The 15248-nt window shown below is 35.8% G+C and overlaps 1 protein-coding gene across 2 annotated transcripts in view; it reads left to right on the plus strand.

Annotated features, from left to right (window-relative positions):
- Window positions 1–2035: 2035 nt before the first annotated feature.
- The window catches only part of ARHGAP32 (Rho GTPase activating protein 32), a 168545-nt gene continuing 155332 nt past the window's right edge, over window positions 2036–15248 (plus strand). Inside the window, exon 1 of one of the 2 annotated variants that reach the window (XM_036277053.1) lies at window positions 2036–2149. In XM_036277053.1, coding sequence (XP_036132946.1) covers window positions 2045–2149 — 105 coding nt within the window. In that variant the 5' untranslated portion in view covers window positions 2036–2044. The remainder of the gene's footprint in view (window positions 2150–15248) is intronic. The other variant, XM_036277052.1, reaches the window with a different exon arrangement.

Genomic DNA, 15248 nt, shown 5'->3' on the forward strand with positions numbered 1-15248 from the left:
CCTGTTGTTTATTGTAGCCACCTTCTTGAATTATCTTAGCTAGATCTTCTGGATAACTTGCTGTAGCTTCTTCAGTCTGTAGTGGATGGCTTTCATCAGTTTTGAAGAATTTTCAGCCATTATTTTTCAAATGTTGCTTTTGTCCCTTTCTCTTTTTCATCAGATTTTTATCTCTGAGTTGCTAGTTTAGACATATTTGAGACCTTTTACCAAGTCTGTTGTGTTTTATGCATTTGTTTCAGTTATTTTTCAATGTAGATGTTTTCTATTGAACTATTGTATAGTTCACTGATCCTCTCTTTAACCATGGTCATTGTTTTGTTAAACCCATCCTTTGAGTTCTTGATTTATTTTTTATTTTTAGGATGAACATTTGATTGTTTTTCATAGATTCCAATTTTCTATTGAAGTTCTTTATCTTTTAGTCTTTTTTTAATTATCAATATACTTTTCCTGAACATATTAATTATACATATTTTAGCAGCTTGATAAAATTTAACTGAATTCTTTTTACCAGCTTGTGTATCTTTCTTCTACCCCTTCCTTGCCCTAGGCAAGTTATTGCTTGTGATTCCTGTCTTTCCTTAGAATTTAGGCTAGTGGTTGGTTGCCCCAAGACCTTAGTTTTCTGATAGACTCAAGAAAGTTATTATTTCATAGATTATCTGTCTTGTTGTTAGGCTGAGAGTGATGCTTTTTGCAGCTTTCTACATCACAACCAGCAGCCAGAAATCCATTATAGCCATTTTTTAGTCTCTTTCCGATCATGCTAAAATCTGAATCAAATGTGACTCTTTATCTATTTTTGACTACATTTTTTCAAATTTTTATTCATTTGTTCCTGTTTTTTTTTTTTTTTTTTTTTAAACCATGCCTTATAATGTTTATTGGATACCAGACAAAGTGAATGAAAAATTTGCAAGGGGTCTGTAGAGTGTTATTTTCCTCTGTATAGAGTTTATTTTTCTTCTGGCAGTTCTGATCATGTCAGGGCTTGGTTTTAGGCTTTGTTTGAGCTTGTCTATTGCTGCTTTGTCCTTCATCCTAATTCATGGCTTCTCCAGAGTCTCAACTGAGAATACAGGTTTTTGTTTGTTTGTTTTTTTCAATGCCCCTCTGTTTTGGGCATGCTTGCTTGCCAAACTCCATTTCCTCAGCATGGTGAGGCTGTGAAATATCTGCTTGGCCCATTAGTTGCCCAGCAGCTGTTTTTTGATAGGTTTCTTGGCATCTTGTCCTACATACTTGTAAGCTGAGGAATCAGTTGACAATTTGAGGGGAATTTCCATGTAGATCTTTGAACTCTTCCTCTACAGGTCTTTTGGTGATGGTAGTGGTGGTAGTGGCATTTTTTACCCTGAATCCTCATAGACTTTGGCAACCCCGACATCCAACTTCTGCCTCTTCAGCCTAGTTAGACCACAATATTATACTTGGCTTATATTTTCAGTCATTGATTTAGAAACTCTGTTACACAAAAAGAATGATCAATTATGGAATTTACTTCATGGGTTTTCTCTCTCTCAAAGAATGTAGTCCCAGAAATTCTATTTGTATTGCTTGCTTTCTTGTGCCTTCAGACAAGTAGTTTAATCTAATATTCATAGTTGTTTTCCTTGAGAGTGCTAGTCCAATACACTGTCCAACATAAATTAGAAATAAAATTACTGCATCTCTTTCTTCATTCCCGGCATTTCACTGATGGTTAGCACAGTTCTACACATCTGGATGCTGTTGCAAATCTTTTCAAGTTTCCAGCTATGTTGAACTGATAAAATCTGTCTTTATAATTACCACAGACCATAAAAATTGACTAGTTATAAACCTTAGTTTTATTCCCTGGAATAAAAGCAGGTATTTGGTATATCAGGAAAGATATCTGAAAACTAGGGTAGAAATGGAGGAATAAAACTAGCTACCAACGCTCTTTTAACGAAACTTTAAATCTCACATAACTTTCTGTTCTTTGAATTGTGGCCGTTGGAAGGTTTTTATAGAAAAGGAAATTCTTATTAAAGTCTTTTATGTTTTGATCTCTAGGAAGATGAAGTCCTCGGTACATTCTGAAGAGGATGATTTTGTTCCAGAACTACACAGAAGCGTTCACCCCCGAGAACGGCCTGATTGGGAGGAAACACTTAGTGCGATGGTAAATCAGTTTTATGCACATGTATATATGTATATTTTACTTAAAGGAAAAGGAACTGAAGAAACATTACTTATAGAAAAATTTTTCTTTTGTTGTTGCTTTGTTCATTTATTTTGAACTATTTATTGAGCAAATAATTTATTCCAGGCACTGTTTTCGACTCTGTGGTTAGAACCCTTTGAATAAAACACAAAATGTCCTGCCTTCATGGAGCTTATTTTAATGGGGTAGTAGGGAAAGTAATTAATTTAAAATATAATATGTCAAGTGGAGGTATGTGCTATTGAAGAAAATTGATGCAGAGTAGTAGGTTGACAGAGTGGGAGGACTGTGTGGAAGGCTAGTTGCTAGTTACACAGGGTGGTCACAGATGGCCTCTAGGGGGAGATTTATCTGGGAACAGATCATTTTAGGCCATGGAAGAACAAGTTAAAGTCTGTGGCATAGGATTAAAAAGAATGGGAGCAAACACAAAAATAGAACATGTGGCTGAAATTGAGCCAGGGGACAGTAGAAAGCGATGAGGTCAGAGAAGTGGTTTGGGTGTGTGGAGAACAGGTCATCTAGTTTCTTGTAGTCCATTATAAGGTCTTTGGTTTTCTTATACTGGGTGAGATGGGAAACCACTGGAGGATTTTTCGCTGAGAAGTGACATGATCTGGCTGAAAAGTTTAAAGGGAGTCTTTGGTTGCTGTGAATAGGCTAAATGGGGAGGTAGAGGGAATGAGACCAGTTAGAAGATTATTGTAATAGGTGAACGATGATGAAAGCTTGAATCCAGGGGATAGATGTGATGAAAATGATTAGATTCTGGGTATAGTTCTACAGATAAATCAACTGTTTTTGCTGATGAATGGGATAGAGAGTGAGAGAGATAAAGAGAAGTCAAGGATGACTTCAAGTGTTTTGGCTTGACCAACCTAAAAAATGTAATTTACATTCACTGAGATGTTAGAAAAGCAGTTTTTGTTAGTGGCTTAGGTGGAAAAATTCTATGCAGTGTAGTATTCCACATAAGTTTTAAAATATCCATTTATTGTATTATAACTTTATGTAATTCAGGTCTCTTAATAAGAACAATGAAATTGCCCTGGCCTGTTTGGCTCAGCTGTTAGAGCGTTGGCTCACGGACCAATCCTAAGGATCGAGGGTTTGATTCCCTGGGCTGTGTACCTGGGCTGTGGGTTCGATTCCTGGTCCCAGTTGGGGTCCTGCGGAAGGCAACCAACCAGCAGATGTGTCTGTCTCACATCGATGTTTCTCTCTGTCTCTCTCTCTTTCCCCCTCCCTCCCTTCCACTCTCTCTCAAAATCAATGGAAAAAATATCTTCGGGTGAGGATTAACAAAAATAAAAAAGGACCAATGAAATATTTTTGTTGAAAGTAACATTTTCTTTAATTATAGTTAAAATTTAGTGTTTCTTATCATCAAAATTGAATGCAAATGTTCATCTGTCAATTTTGATCTGTAATGAGATTTTTACATATTTCATTTTTGAAAATGCCTTTTCACTCAAATATGTACTGCCAAATACAGACATAGTTCATGAGCATATGATTTTAATTGAACATATTCATTGCTTAGAAGGTATTTTCAGAATTCTATTAGATTTTTATTTTAATATTTGCCTTATTGCTTAACTTTGCAAACTTCACTTGAAGATTAGACTGAAGGTTCTCATTTGCACAGTTAGATGGATTTTGTAATATGGAACTTTACTTCACATTTGTATTGTGGTCTGAAAAATCCTGCTGGAACTATAGTTTGAGCTTGAAAAATATATTCACTACAAATTTATGTGGTGATGAGATCTCCCATCTTGTTTTAATGTTTAATAATTGGGAAGTATGTATAGTAGCCCATGATTACTTGTGATTTTGACAGTATTATCCCAGTGTAAGTTTCTCATATAAGCTATGTCTTGCCTTGTAATTTTAGGTAAAATTCATAAAGAAATAGTATCAAATTTGCAGCAAAAACTAATTACAAAAGCCATTTAGTGTTCAGTAACAGATGTTGAAAATATGCCCAAGCCTTTTTCTGCTCCACACATATTTTTTGCCAAAAGCAATTTTAATGTATCTTAGTGGATTCCACTTCAGATTGTAGTGACTAATGTTTGCTGAGTTTATTTGAGAATATTGTCACCTGCAGTTGGCCCATGCAGACTGTGCATAGGAGCTAATTCTTGAGCCACTATAAACTACACATTGACTTTTCAGCATCTGAACAATAGTGGTTACATTTATTGACTCATCCAGAGTCAAGGAAAACCAGTCAAAATCATTTGCCTTGTTTTTTAATTTACCATTGATTTTGCTCCTTGTAACCTCAAGCCTTCAAGCAGCTGGTCTCTCTGAAAGGTGAATAGGCTTAAACAGTTTATTTTCTCTCTGGATGCATTTCTTTGGCTGCTATAGTCAAACATGATTTAATGGACTCACTATTGGTAAATGGTAAATGACTTTCCTTGTTGGCTAACATATGAGCTACCTGGAAATTTACTTTGGATGCAATCTTGTTTCTATTTTTTGTGAATACATTCTGTGTGATGCTATAATCTTTTAGAGTTTTTGAATTTTTCAAATTACTGCTTTCTTGTGAGTTGAGACTATTGTGATGAATGCAGACTTTGATAACATTGATGTACATTCTATTCTTTTAGCACAACTGTAGTGCCACTGTGTAATAAACATAGTGTTTCACCATCTAATTTGATATAAAAACCCATACTCTTCTATGCCTTAAAAGCATGACATTCAAAGTCCACTTATCTCTTCTTTGCTTATTTTTACATGATCTGTATGAATTGGTAATTTTTAAAAATGTGGAATGGTGATACCTGTGGAACTTGAAATGCTGTTGATTTATAACTCATTACTGCAATTTATGGTGTGCTGAACAGCAGTGTGAATTGATGACAGTGCCACAAAAGGTCTCTCACAGCTACCCAATCCTGTCGTTGTAATGTGAGAGCAGCCATAGATAATACATAAATGAGTGTGGCTATGTTCCAATAAAATGTTATTTGTGGACACTGATATTTGAATGTCATGTAATTTTCACATATCATTAGATAATCATACTTCTTTTGATTCCTCCCAAACATTTAAAAATGTAAAACTTACTTTTACTTTATGGGCTATACAGAAATAGGGAGTGGGCTGGGTTGGCCCTAGTTTCTTGACCCCTGCCTTATTATAATTGTAACTTAAGATGTAAGGCTTTCTTAAAATTTCCAGAGAGAAAATGATTTTATTTTACTTCTCATATGTTATTCATATCTCTATTGTAATAGTTAACTTAATTCTAGTTGGCTATGAATTTATTTATCTCCCTTACTATATTGTAATCTCTCTGAGGAGGCATAAGGATCATTTTGTATTCATTTTACTGAAGGATGAAGTCTAGAAGGGGATATAATCATAACTCTCATGCAAATATGAAATGAACACATACCAAAGATCTTTAATTCATTAATTAATGAAGGCATCAGTTAAGTGTTACAACTGGTTCAAAGGAGAATTTATTTTTTATTTTTTTATCCTCACTCGAAGATATACATATATATATGTGTATATATATATTTGCATTTATCTTCAGATAGAGTGGGAGGGAGAGAGGGAGGAAGAGAGAGAGAGAAACATCGAAGTGGAGAGACACATCAATTAGTTGCTACCTGCACAACCCCAAATGGGGCCGGGGACAAACTGCAACCAAGGTACGTGCCCTTAGCGGGAATTGAACCCGGAACTCCCGAGTCCATGGGCCAATGCTCTAACCACTGCGCAAACCAGCCAGAGCTCAAAGGAGAATTTAAATTGATGCAAATAAATGCAAGATTGTCAAAACTGTTCAGTGCCACTGGAAACATTTGCGTTTTTATGGGCAGGACTTAATTTGTACTGTGAGTTTTCTACAATTTAACTTTTCGGCAGAGGTGCAAAATAGCCTAGGCAAACTCCAGTCCCACATCCCTATTGAATCAAGTAATCCCCGGAAATGCCAGCATTCCATTGAAAGGATATTCAGTAATCTCCTCTGCCCATTTTTAAATCTTTTACATTTTTTCCCTACAGTTTTTATAACCTTCAAAAAAATCTACATTGAATTTATCAAATAGGAAGAAAGGTGAAATTTGTTATCATACGGTGATTTATATTTAAATGTCACATATTGTATACATAGAAAGTTAAAGAATTCTTTTTTCTGGAGTCCACATTGCTTTGTCTATGGAAATGACTGTTTATGTCATATGTTGTAGTACCTTATTATATTATTATCTTGGTATTCTAATTTTTTTCATGTGTAAGCCTTTTGAGGGCAGGTGCTATAATATTTAAAAACTCATTACACTGGATAAATAACACATTGGTAGACTGCACAAAATGTACAGTGAATGATGGATGAAGAGGATATACATGAAATTACAGCTACGATTTTACTACACCTTCTCTAGAAAATTACATTTATTTTAATGAGGACATAAATAAAGAACGTTTGGGACCCTCTTCTTTTCCAATAATAATTTAAGTGAAATACCACTTTGAGGATGAAGTTTATTAGTAAGAGAAACCCTTATAAAAATATTTCTTCAACATATTTCCAGTTACTTAATTTTTGAGTTATTTTAGACACGAAAGGGCTTAACTGTTAAACTTTTGATTTGTGTGGTATAGCTAGAATATTAGTTTCTTTCTTTCTTTCTTTCTTTCTTTCTTTCTTTCTTTCTTTCTTTCTTTCTTTCTTTCTTTCTCTCTCTCTCTCTTTCTTTCATTCATTTATTTATTTATTTATTTTTATTTTCACCTGAGGACATTTTTACATTTTTTGTTCAGATAGGGTGGGAGGGAGGAAGGGAGGGAGGGAGAGAGAGAGAGAGAGAGAGAGAGAGAGAGAGAGAGAGAGAGAGAGAAACATCGACATGAAAGGGACACATCATGTGGCTGCCACCCACACAACCCAACTAGGGCTAGGGACAAACTGCAACCGAGGTACGCGCCCTTAGCGGGAGCCAAACCCGGGTCTGTCTGGACCGCAAGCCGACGCTCCAACTGCTGAGCAAAACTGGCCAGGGGTAGAATATTAGTTTAAAAAAAAATACGTTTAAAAGAAAGCCATAGATTTCTGAATTGTTAAGAATTTTTAAAAATTTATAGTTATTTTAAATTGAGATATAAGTGATATATAACATATTAGTTTCAGGTGTACAGCATAATGATTCAATGTATGTGTATATAGTAAAATGGTCAACATAATAGTCGAGTTAATATCTGTAACCACACATAGTTAAACATTTTTTTCTTGTGATGAAAACTTGTAAGATTTACTCTCTTAACCACTTTCAAACATACAATACAGTATTATTAACTATAATAACCATGTTGCACATGACATTGTCAGGGCTTACCTGTTTTATAACTGGAAGTTTGTACTTTTTGACCCCTTTCATTTATTTTGCCTACCCCAACTCCCGTCTTCAGGAAACCCCCAATCTGTTTTTTGTATACGTGAGTTCAGTTTATTTTATTTTTATTTTTAGATTCCACGTATAATTGAGGTCATATAGTTTTTGTCATTTTTTTGTCTTTCTGACTTACTTCATTTAGCATAATGCTGTCAGATTCATTCATTTTTGTCACAAATGGCAAGATTTCCTTCGTGTGTGTGTGTGTGTGTGTGTGTGTGTGTGTGTGATGTTTTCTTTATCCATTCATCTATCAGTGGATGGTTAGTTTGCTCTCATGTCTTGGCTGTTGTAAATAATGCTGCAGTGAACATGGGGGTACAGATATTTTTTCAAGTTACTGCTTTTATTTCCTTCGGGGAAAAAAAACAACAACCCAGAAGTGGGATTGCTGGATCATATGGTAGTTCTGTCTTTAATTTTTTGAGGAATCTTCATACTGTTTTCCATAGTGGCTGTACCTATTTACACTCCCACCAAGAGTGCACAGAGGTTTGCTTTTCTCTACAATCTTGCTGACACTTGTTATTTCTTATCTTTTTGATAACTGCCATTCTAACAGGTGTGAGGTTATATCTTATTGCAGTTTTGATTTGCACTTTCCTGATGATTAGTTGTTTTTGAGCATCTTTTCATGGACCTGTTGGTCATCTGTCTGTGTTCTTAGGGAAAAAGGTCTTTTCAGATCCTCTGTCCACTTTAAAAAAAGAATTTTTTTTTCTTTATTGATTTTAGAGAGAGAGGAAGGGAGAGAGAGAAACATCAGTGAAAGAGAACATTTGTTGGCTGCCTCTTGTATGACCCCCACTAGGGATCGGGTCCACAACCTGGGCATGTGTCTGGACCCGGAATTGAACCGGCGACCTCTTGGTGCATGGGTCGATGCTCAACCACTGAGCCACAGGGACTGGGCTCCTCTGTCCACTTTTCAGTGTTGTTTGTATGTGTGTGTGTGTGTTTTGCTATTGAGTTGTGTGAATCCCACCCCCCCCTTTTTTTGATGAATCTCATATCAGATATATAATTTGAAAATATTTTATCCTATTCAGTAGGTTACTTTTTCATTTTGTTGATAGTTTCCTTTGCTGTACAGAAGCTTTTTCTTTTGATGTAGTCCCGTTCACCTTTTTATTTCTGCTTTTGTTGCCTTTGTTCTTGATGTCAAATAAAAAAATCATCAGCAGGTCTGATTTCAAGGACTTACTGCTTATGTTTTCTTCTAAAAGTTTCATATTTCAGGTCTTATGCTGAAGTCTTTAATCCATTTTGAGTTAATATTTGTGTATGGCATAAGATAGTGGTCCAATTTCATTCTTTTACATGTAGCTGTCCATTTTCCCAGCACCATTTATTGAAGTGACTGTCTTTTCTCCATTGTGTATTCTTGGCTCATTTGTCATAAATTAATTAACCATATATATGTGGATTTTTTTTTTCTGGGCCTACTAGTCTGTTCATTGATCTGTGTATCTTTTTATTAATGCCACTACCATACTGTTTTTCTTTTTTTTTTTTTTTTTATCCTCACCCAAGGACATTTTTCTATTTTTTTGTTCAGATAGAGCGGGAGGGAGAGAGAGGAATAGAGAGAGAGAGAAACATCCATGTGAAGGGACACATCGAGTGGCTGCCACCCGCACGACCAACCAGGACCGGGGACAAACTGCAACAGAGGTACGTGCCCTTAGCGGGAACCGAACCCGGGTCTCTCTGTACCGCAGGCCGATGCTTCAACCTCTGCGCCAAACCGGCCAGGGCTACCATACTGTTTTGATTGCTAAAGCTTTGCAATGTAGTTTGAAATCAGGAAGTGTGATACCTCCAGCTTTGTACTTCTTCTAGGTTGCTTTGCCCATTTGATGTGTGTGTGTGTGTGTGTGTGTGTTCGTGTGTGATTTCATATAAATTTTAGGATTGTTTCTTCTATTTTTGTGAAAAAAAAATGCCGTTGGAATTTTGATAGAGATTGCATTGAATCTGTAGATTGCTTTGGATTTAGGCATTTAAACAGTATTTATTATTCTAACCCATGGGCATAAAATATCTTTCCATTTACCTGTGTCGTCTTCAATTTCTGTAATCAGGGACATGGTTTTCAGTGTTCGGGTTTTTCACCTCCTTGGTTAAATTTATTCCTAGATGTTTTATTGTTTTTGACATAATTGTAAATTGGACTGTGTTCTTAATTTCTCTTTCTGATAGTTTGTTATTAGTGTAGAGAAGCACAACTAATTTTTGTATGATGATTTTGTATCCTGCAACTTTGAATTCATTTATTCTGACAGTTCTTTGTTGGCACCTTTAGGGTTTTCTATGTCATCTGCAAAGAGTGACAGTTTTATTTCTTCCTTTCCAAATTGGATGCGCGCCCCCCCCCCCCCCCCGACTAATTGCTCTGGCTAGAACTTTCAGTACTATGTTGAATAGATGTGGTGAGAGAGTAGGCATCTTTGTCTTGTTCCTGATTTTGGAGGAAGAGCTTTCAGCTTTCAATTTTGAGTATGATGTTAGCTGTGGGCTTGTCATGTATGGCCTTTACTATGTTGAAGTACCTTCTCTCTATGCCTACTTTATTGAGAGCTTTCATGGTAAATGTATGTTGAACTTTATGAAATGCTTTTGCTGCACGTATTGAGATGACCTTATGATTTGTATCCTTTGTTTTGTTAATGTGTACTACATTGATCTGTGGATGTTGAACTGTTTTTGAATCTCTGCATTAAATCCCACTTGATCATGGTGTATGATCCTTTTAATGTACTGTTGAATTCAGTTTGCTAATATTTTGTTGAGGATTTTTTCACCTATGTTTGTCAGGAATATTGGCTTATAATTTGTGTATGTGTGTGAGTGTGTGGGGGGGTGGCTTCCTTGTCTGGTTTGGTGTCAGGATAATGCTGGCCTCATAAAATAAGTTTGGAAGTTTTCCCTCTTTTATTTTTTGGGAAAGTTTAGAAGGATTGGTATTAATTTTTCCTTAAATGTTTAGAAGAATTTATCAATGAAGCCATCTGGTCCTGGAGTTCTACTTGTTGGGAGATTTTTGATTATTGATTCAATCCCCTTTTTAGTATTCAGTCTGTTCTAAACAGTCATTTTTAAATCAAATAAAAAGAATAAATCATAAAATAGGCCTCTCTCCTTTTTTGATATATGGTTTATGATTTATTTATTACATGTCATAAATTTGTAATAAAATAACTAAGAATCTTAAGAAAGCAAAAGCTAAAGTTTTAAAAAATTAAGAGTAAAATATTTATTTGCAGTGATATAATAATAAAGTATATAGTAAAAATATATTAGGATCTTTTAAAAATAAGATAAGCTCGGCCAGTGTGGCTCAGTGGTTGAGCATCGATCCATGCACCAAGAGGTCGCCAGTTCAATTCCCAGGCAGGGCACATGCCCAGTTGTGGGCCCGATCCCCAGTGGGGGGCATGCAGGAGGTGGCCAATCAGTGTTCTCTCATCGATGTTTCTCTCTCTCTCTCTCACACTCCCTTCCTCTCTCTCTAAACATCAATAAAGAAAAAAAAAATAGATGTAATAAGGAAGTAAAAGATCTTACCAGTTTTGAATATTTTAACTAAAATCACCTTAATTATCATACTTCCTAGTGTTTCTTCATTCATTTTATTTTTAGTATCTATCATTTCAATATTCTAAAAATATACCTTGTTATTTCTCAAATTTCTTTTGTTAGAAACAGTTTCTCATTTATCTTTTCTACCATTAAAATTAATGTGTTCAACACTCAGGGCTGAAGTATAAAGTATGTCATGTTGTAGCAAATGAAGTTGTTATTGATTAAATAAAATCACTGGTCTTGACTTAAAATACTCACATAGGCTAACAACTGGAGTCATAAAAAATAAAACAAAGTCTAAATTTGAACTTTCAAAGTAATAAAAAACTTAAAAGATAAAAAGTTTATTCTTGATGTTGTCAACAGTGTATGTGTCCATCACATGCTCTCTCTCGCGCTCTCTCTCTCTCTCTCGTTCCTTCCTCTCTTCCTTTGTTTCTCTAAACACATGTACGTGTGTGAGCAAGTGCTGTCATGCATGCGTGCTCGCTCGCTCTCACACACACACACTCACTCACTCACAAGGACTCACTCCTGAAGGGGGGGCTCTTTTCCTGTCTCTCTTGTGTCCACATGCTAAAAGCCGGCATTCGCAGGGGCCTGTACTTTGTCTCTTCATGCTTTCCTCCCAGTTCCATGTTGGTCCTGCAGACTTAACTGTCATCTCTCTACAGATGACCTCCATGTCCATATCTCTGGCCCTGAATGAATTCATTTCCCAGCTGAAGGTCCTGTAGAAACTGTGAACTTTAGATTTTCACTAAATCTCATTTTTCCTGCTCCCTGAAATGAGTTTCTTATTAACTTTACAGATAATGTTAATAACAGTAACTTTCTTTCAGTTGCCCAAGTTTAAAACCTTGTATTTATTATAAATGAAATAAGTTAATTTTCCTTAAAAGCCAAAGGCCTTCCTTACTTGATCATTTTGCTTCAGTTACATGACCTCTTTAATTTTTATTTCTTCACTGTGCCCAGCGTTCTCCCACTCTGGCTGGGGCCTTTGTGTTTGTCTTCTTTTTTCTTTTTTTTTTTTTTTTTATCCTCACCCGAGGACATTTTTCCATTTTTCCATTTTTTGTTCAGATAGAGCCGGAGGGAGAGAGAGGAAGAGAGAGAGAGAGAGAAACATCGACGTGAAGGGACACATCGAGTGGCTGCCATCCGCACGACCAACCAGGACCGGGGACAAACTGCAACCAAGGTACGTGCCCTTAGCGGGAACCGAACCCGGGTCTCTCTGTACCGCAGGCCGACGCTCCAACCGCTGAGCCAAACCGGCCAGGGCTGTCTTCTTTTTTCTGAAAGTGCTTTTCCTGCATGATCTGCAAAGTTTGCTCTCTCTTCCTTCAGTTTCCTCCTCAAAGGCTATTAAGTGCTGCCTTGACTCACCATCTTAGATGAAATAATAACCCTGCCCTCTTCTCTCTTCCTTACAGTGCTTTAATTTTCTCCATAGTGCTTGGAAATACTGACTGTTTGAATAAAAGCTGTCTTTATTTTCAATTAAATTGTAAACTCCTTGAGTACAGGGACTTTGTCCTTTATGTTTAGTGTTTTGTCACCTATGCCTCACATAGAATATTCTCAGTAAATAGTTTTTTTTTAAGCGATTTCTTTCTTTTTATTTTATTTTAATTTTTTTCCCTTTATTAATTTTTAGAGAGAGAGAGGAAGAAAGAAGGAGAGAGAGAGATAGAAACATCGATGAGAGAGAACATCGACTGGCTACCCCTCCTGCATGCCCCGCACTGGGGATCAGACCCACAACCTGGGCATGTGTCCTGATCGGGAGTTGAACAAGCGACCTCTTGGTGCATGGGTTGATGCTCAACCAGTGAGCCACACTGGCCAGGATCAGTAAATAGTTTTTAAATGAATGAAATTGTATTCTCTGGACAGATTTAACCTCTTGTTTTTCCTTAAGGATGCCTAATTTTTCTCCTTTTCTTTATCTCCTTTGTTAATATGAATTTTCTTTTTTTTTGGCAGTGAGTGTGAGACATTTTATTACTTTTATTTTGTTCTTTTATTTTATTTATTTTCATTGCTGGAAGTATTGAATTTTCTTTTTTCCCCTGTTCTTTAGTTTTCTTTTTTCCCCGTCTATCTTTTCTTTCTGTTTTATTTTTATTTATTTATTTTTATCCTCACCTGAGGACATTTTTTTTCCCATTTTTTGTTCAGATATAGTGGGAGGGAGAGAGAGGAAGAGAAATAGAGAGAGAGAGAAACATCGACGTGAAAGGGACACATCGAGTAGCTGCCACCCCCATGACCAACCAAGGCTGGGGACAAACCGCAACCAAGGTACGCGCCCTTAGTGGGAACCGAACCCGGGTCTCTCTGGACTGTAGGCCGACGCTCCAACCACTAAGCCAAACCGTCCAGGGCTCTTTCTGTTTTAAAACAATAGATTATTACATTTTTCTTAAACTTTTCAAAAGTACTCTTTGTATTTGGACCATTTTGTCCCTCTATTGCCTACTTTCTAAAAAAAAAAATGAGGATTGATAGAATAGTAATTCTTCCTGAATAATCTTGAAGAGGTAATTTTGGAAGAGGTGTGTCTTTTGTGTATTGCTCTTTGGATTGATCCTTGTCCACTCTCAATGGTACTGTACACTGGTTTCTTTTACCCATCAGTTATAAAACCGTTTGCAATTTGAATAAAAGAAAGAAGTCTTTGCACATGCTCCTTCGATGAATTTCCTTAGCTCTTTATTACTGTATGATGTTTAACTGTTCATTTTTGACTGATGGTCGGTGAATTTTACTTATAATTCAGAGAAACTGATGGTGTTTATCATTTCACAGTCTTTAAAAGCTGAATGTTTTATTTAGTGTTGCTTTGTGAACAATCACAAATGCCCCCATTGATTAATATGCAAAGTCCAGGTTTTGAACTTCTGCCAGTATATTCAAAGCTCTTCAATAAACAACCCCAAGCCCACCCCATTCCATGGTGCATTCTGTTCTGGCTGAAGATTGTGGGAATGATCTAGCATGAATCAAATGATGTTAATTATCGAAGGTAATTAATACACTACTGGGAGTTCTGGGAATTATATTAGGTGGAATTATATGAAATTGTTAATTTTATAGGTTAAAAAGTGTTAAAAATGGCTAGTTTTATAAGGTTAAACCTAAAATCTTTTGAACTGGTGAATTGATCTTAAACCTAGCATTTATTTGTTAATTATTAAACTAAAAACTACATTACAAAGATTGTGCTATTTAAGACTTTTAATTGATCTGGATGTTACGTCTACTGATAGAATTTGTTATGTGACTTTTCAAAAAAAAATTTAAATGTATAAAATATTGAAGGAGAAAACGACATAAAACGTGTGCAGTTAGAACAGTGGAGTGTTGTGGATAGGCTAGAATCTTGCCATTTCTTCCTTTAATAGAAAATTTCCAAGTAAGAGTCTCCGTCATTTGTGATTCTCTGTTTCCTTCTACCCTCTTCTATTCATACCCTGCCTATTCCAGAAAGAATTTATATTTTTATGATTATGTTTAAGTATTATGTGTACATTTTTATTAGTAGGTCTGATGTAGAAAATTCAAGTGTAGAAACAGACCATTTTCTAGCAGTGCAGAAGAATAGCAGTAATTTATGTGAGTATGAGAATAAAGTACCCATCAAGTTAGTTGTATACTGTTTTTAGATTTCCTAGGAACCTTTTTATACGATGTCTGGTGAAATTATATACAACATAGGAGCCCCATATTTTCAGCAGAGTAAATCCCTGCTGAATCAGTAGGATTATCTTTAATGATTGGGATAGGTAGGAGTGAGATGAAGGAATAGATGAATCTCCATTATAGAAAAATAGAAACTTCAGAATATGTACAATATTTGCTAGTATGTCAGTGTGTTAATTTTTAAGTTGATTATCTAGCTGTTTCCTACTAGTGAATTTGTATTATTATTCTGATGGCACTTGCTAGTAATTATTCCTAAATTATTTTAAACATTGCTCCTGAATAATTTTTCCACAGCTGTCGCATGGTTTTTTCTAAGGAGATATTTGCTGGTA

Source organism: Molossus molossus, unplaced genomic scaffold (genome assembly GCF_014108415.1).
Source record: "Molossus molossus isolate mMolMol1 unplaced genomic scaffold, mMolMol1.p scaffold_m16_p_22, whole genome shotgun sequence".
NCBI lineage: Eukaryota > Metazoa > Chordata > Mammalia > Chiroptera > Molossidae > Molossus > Molossus molossus.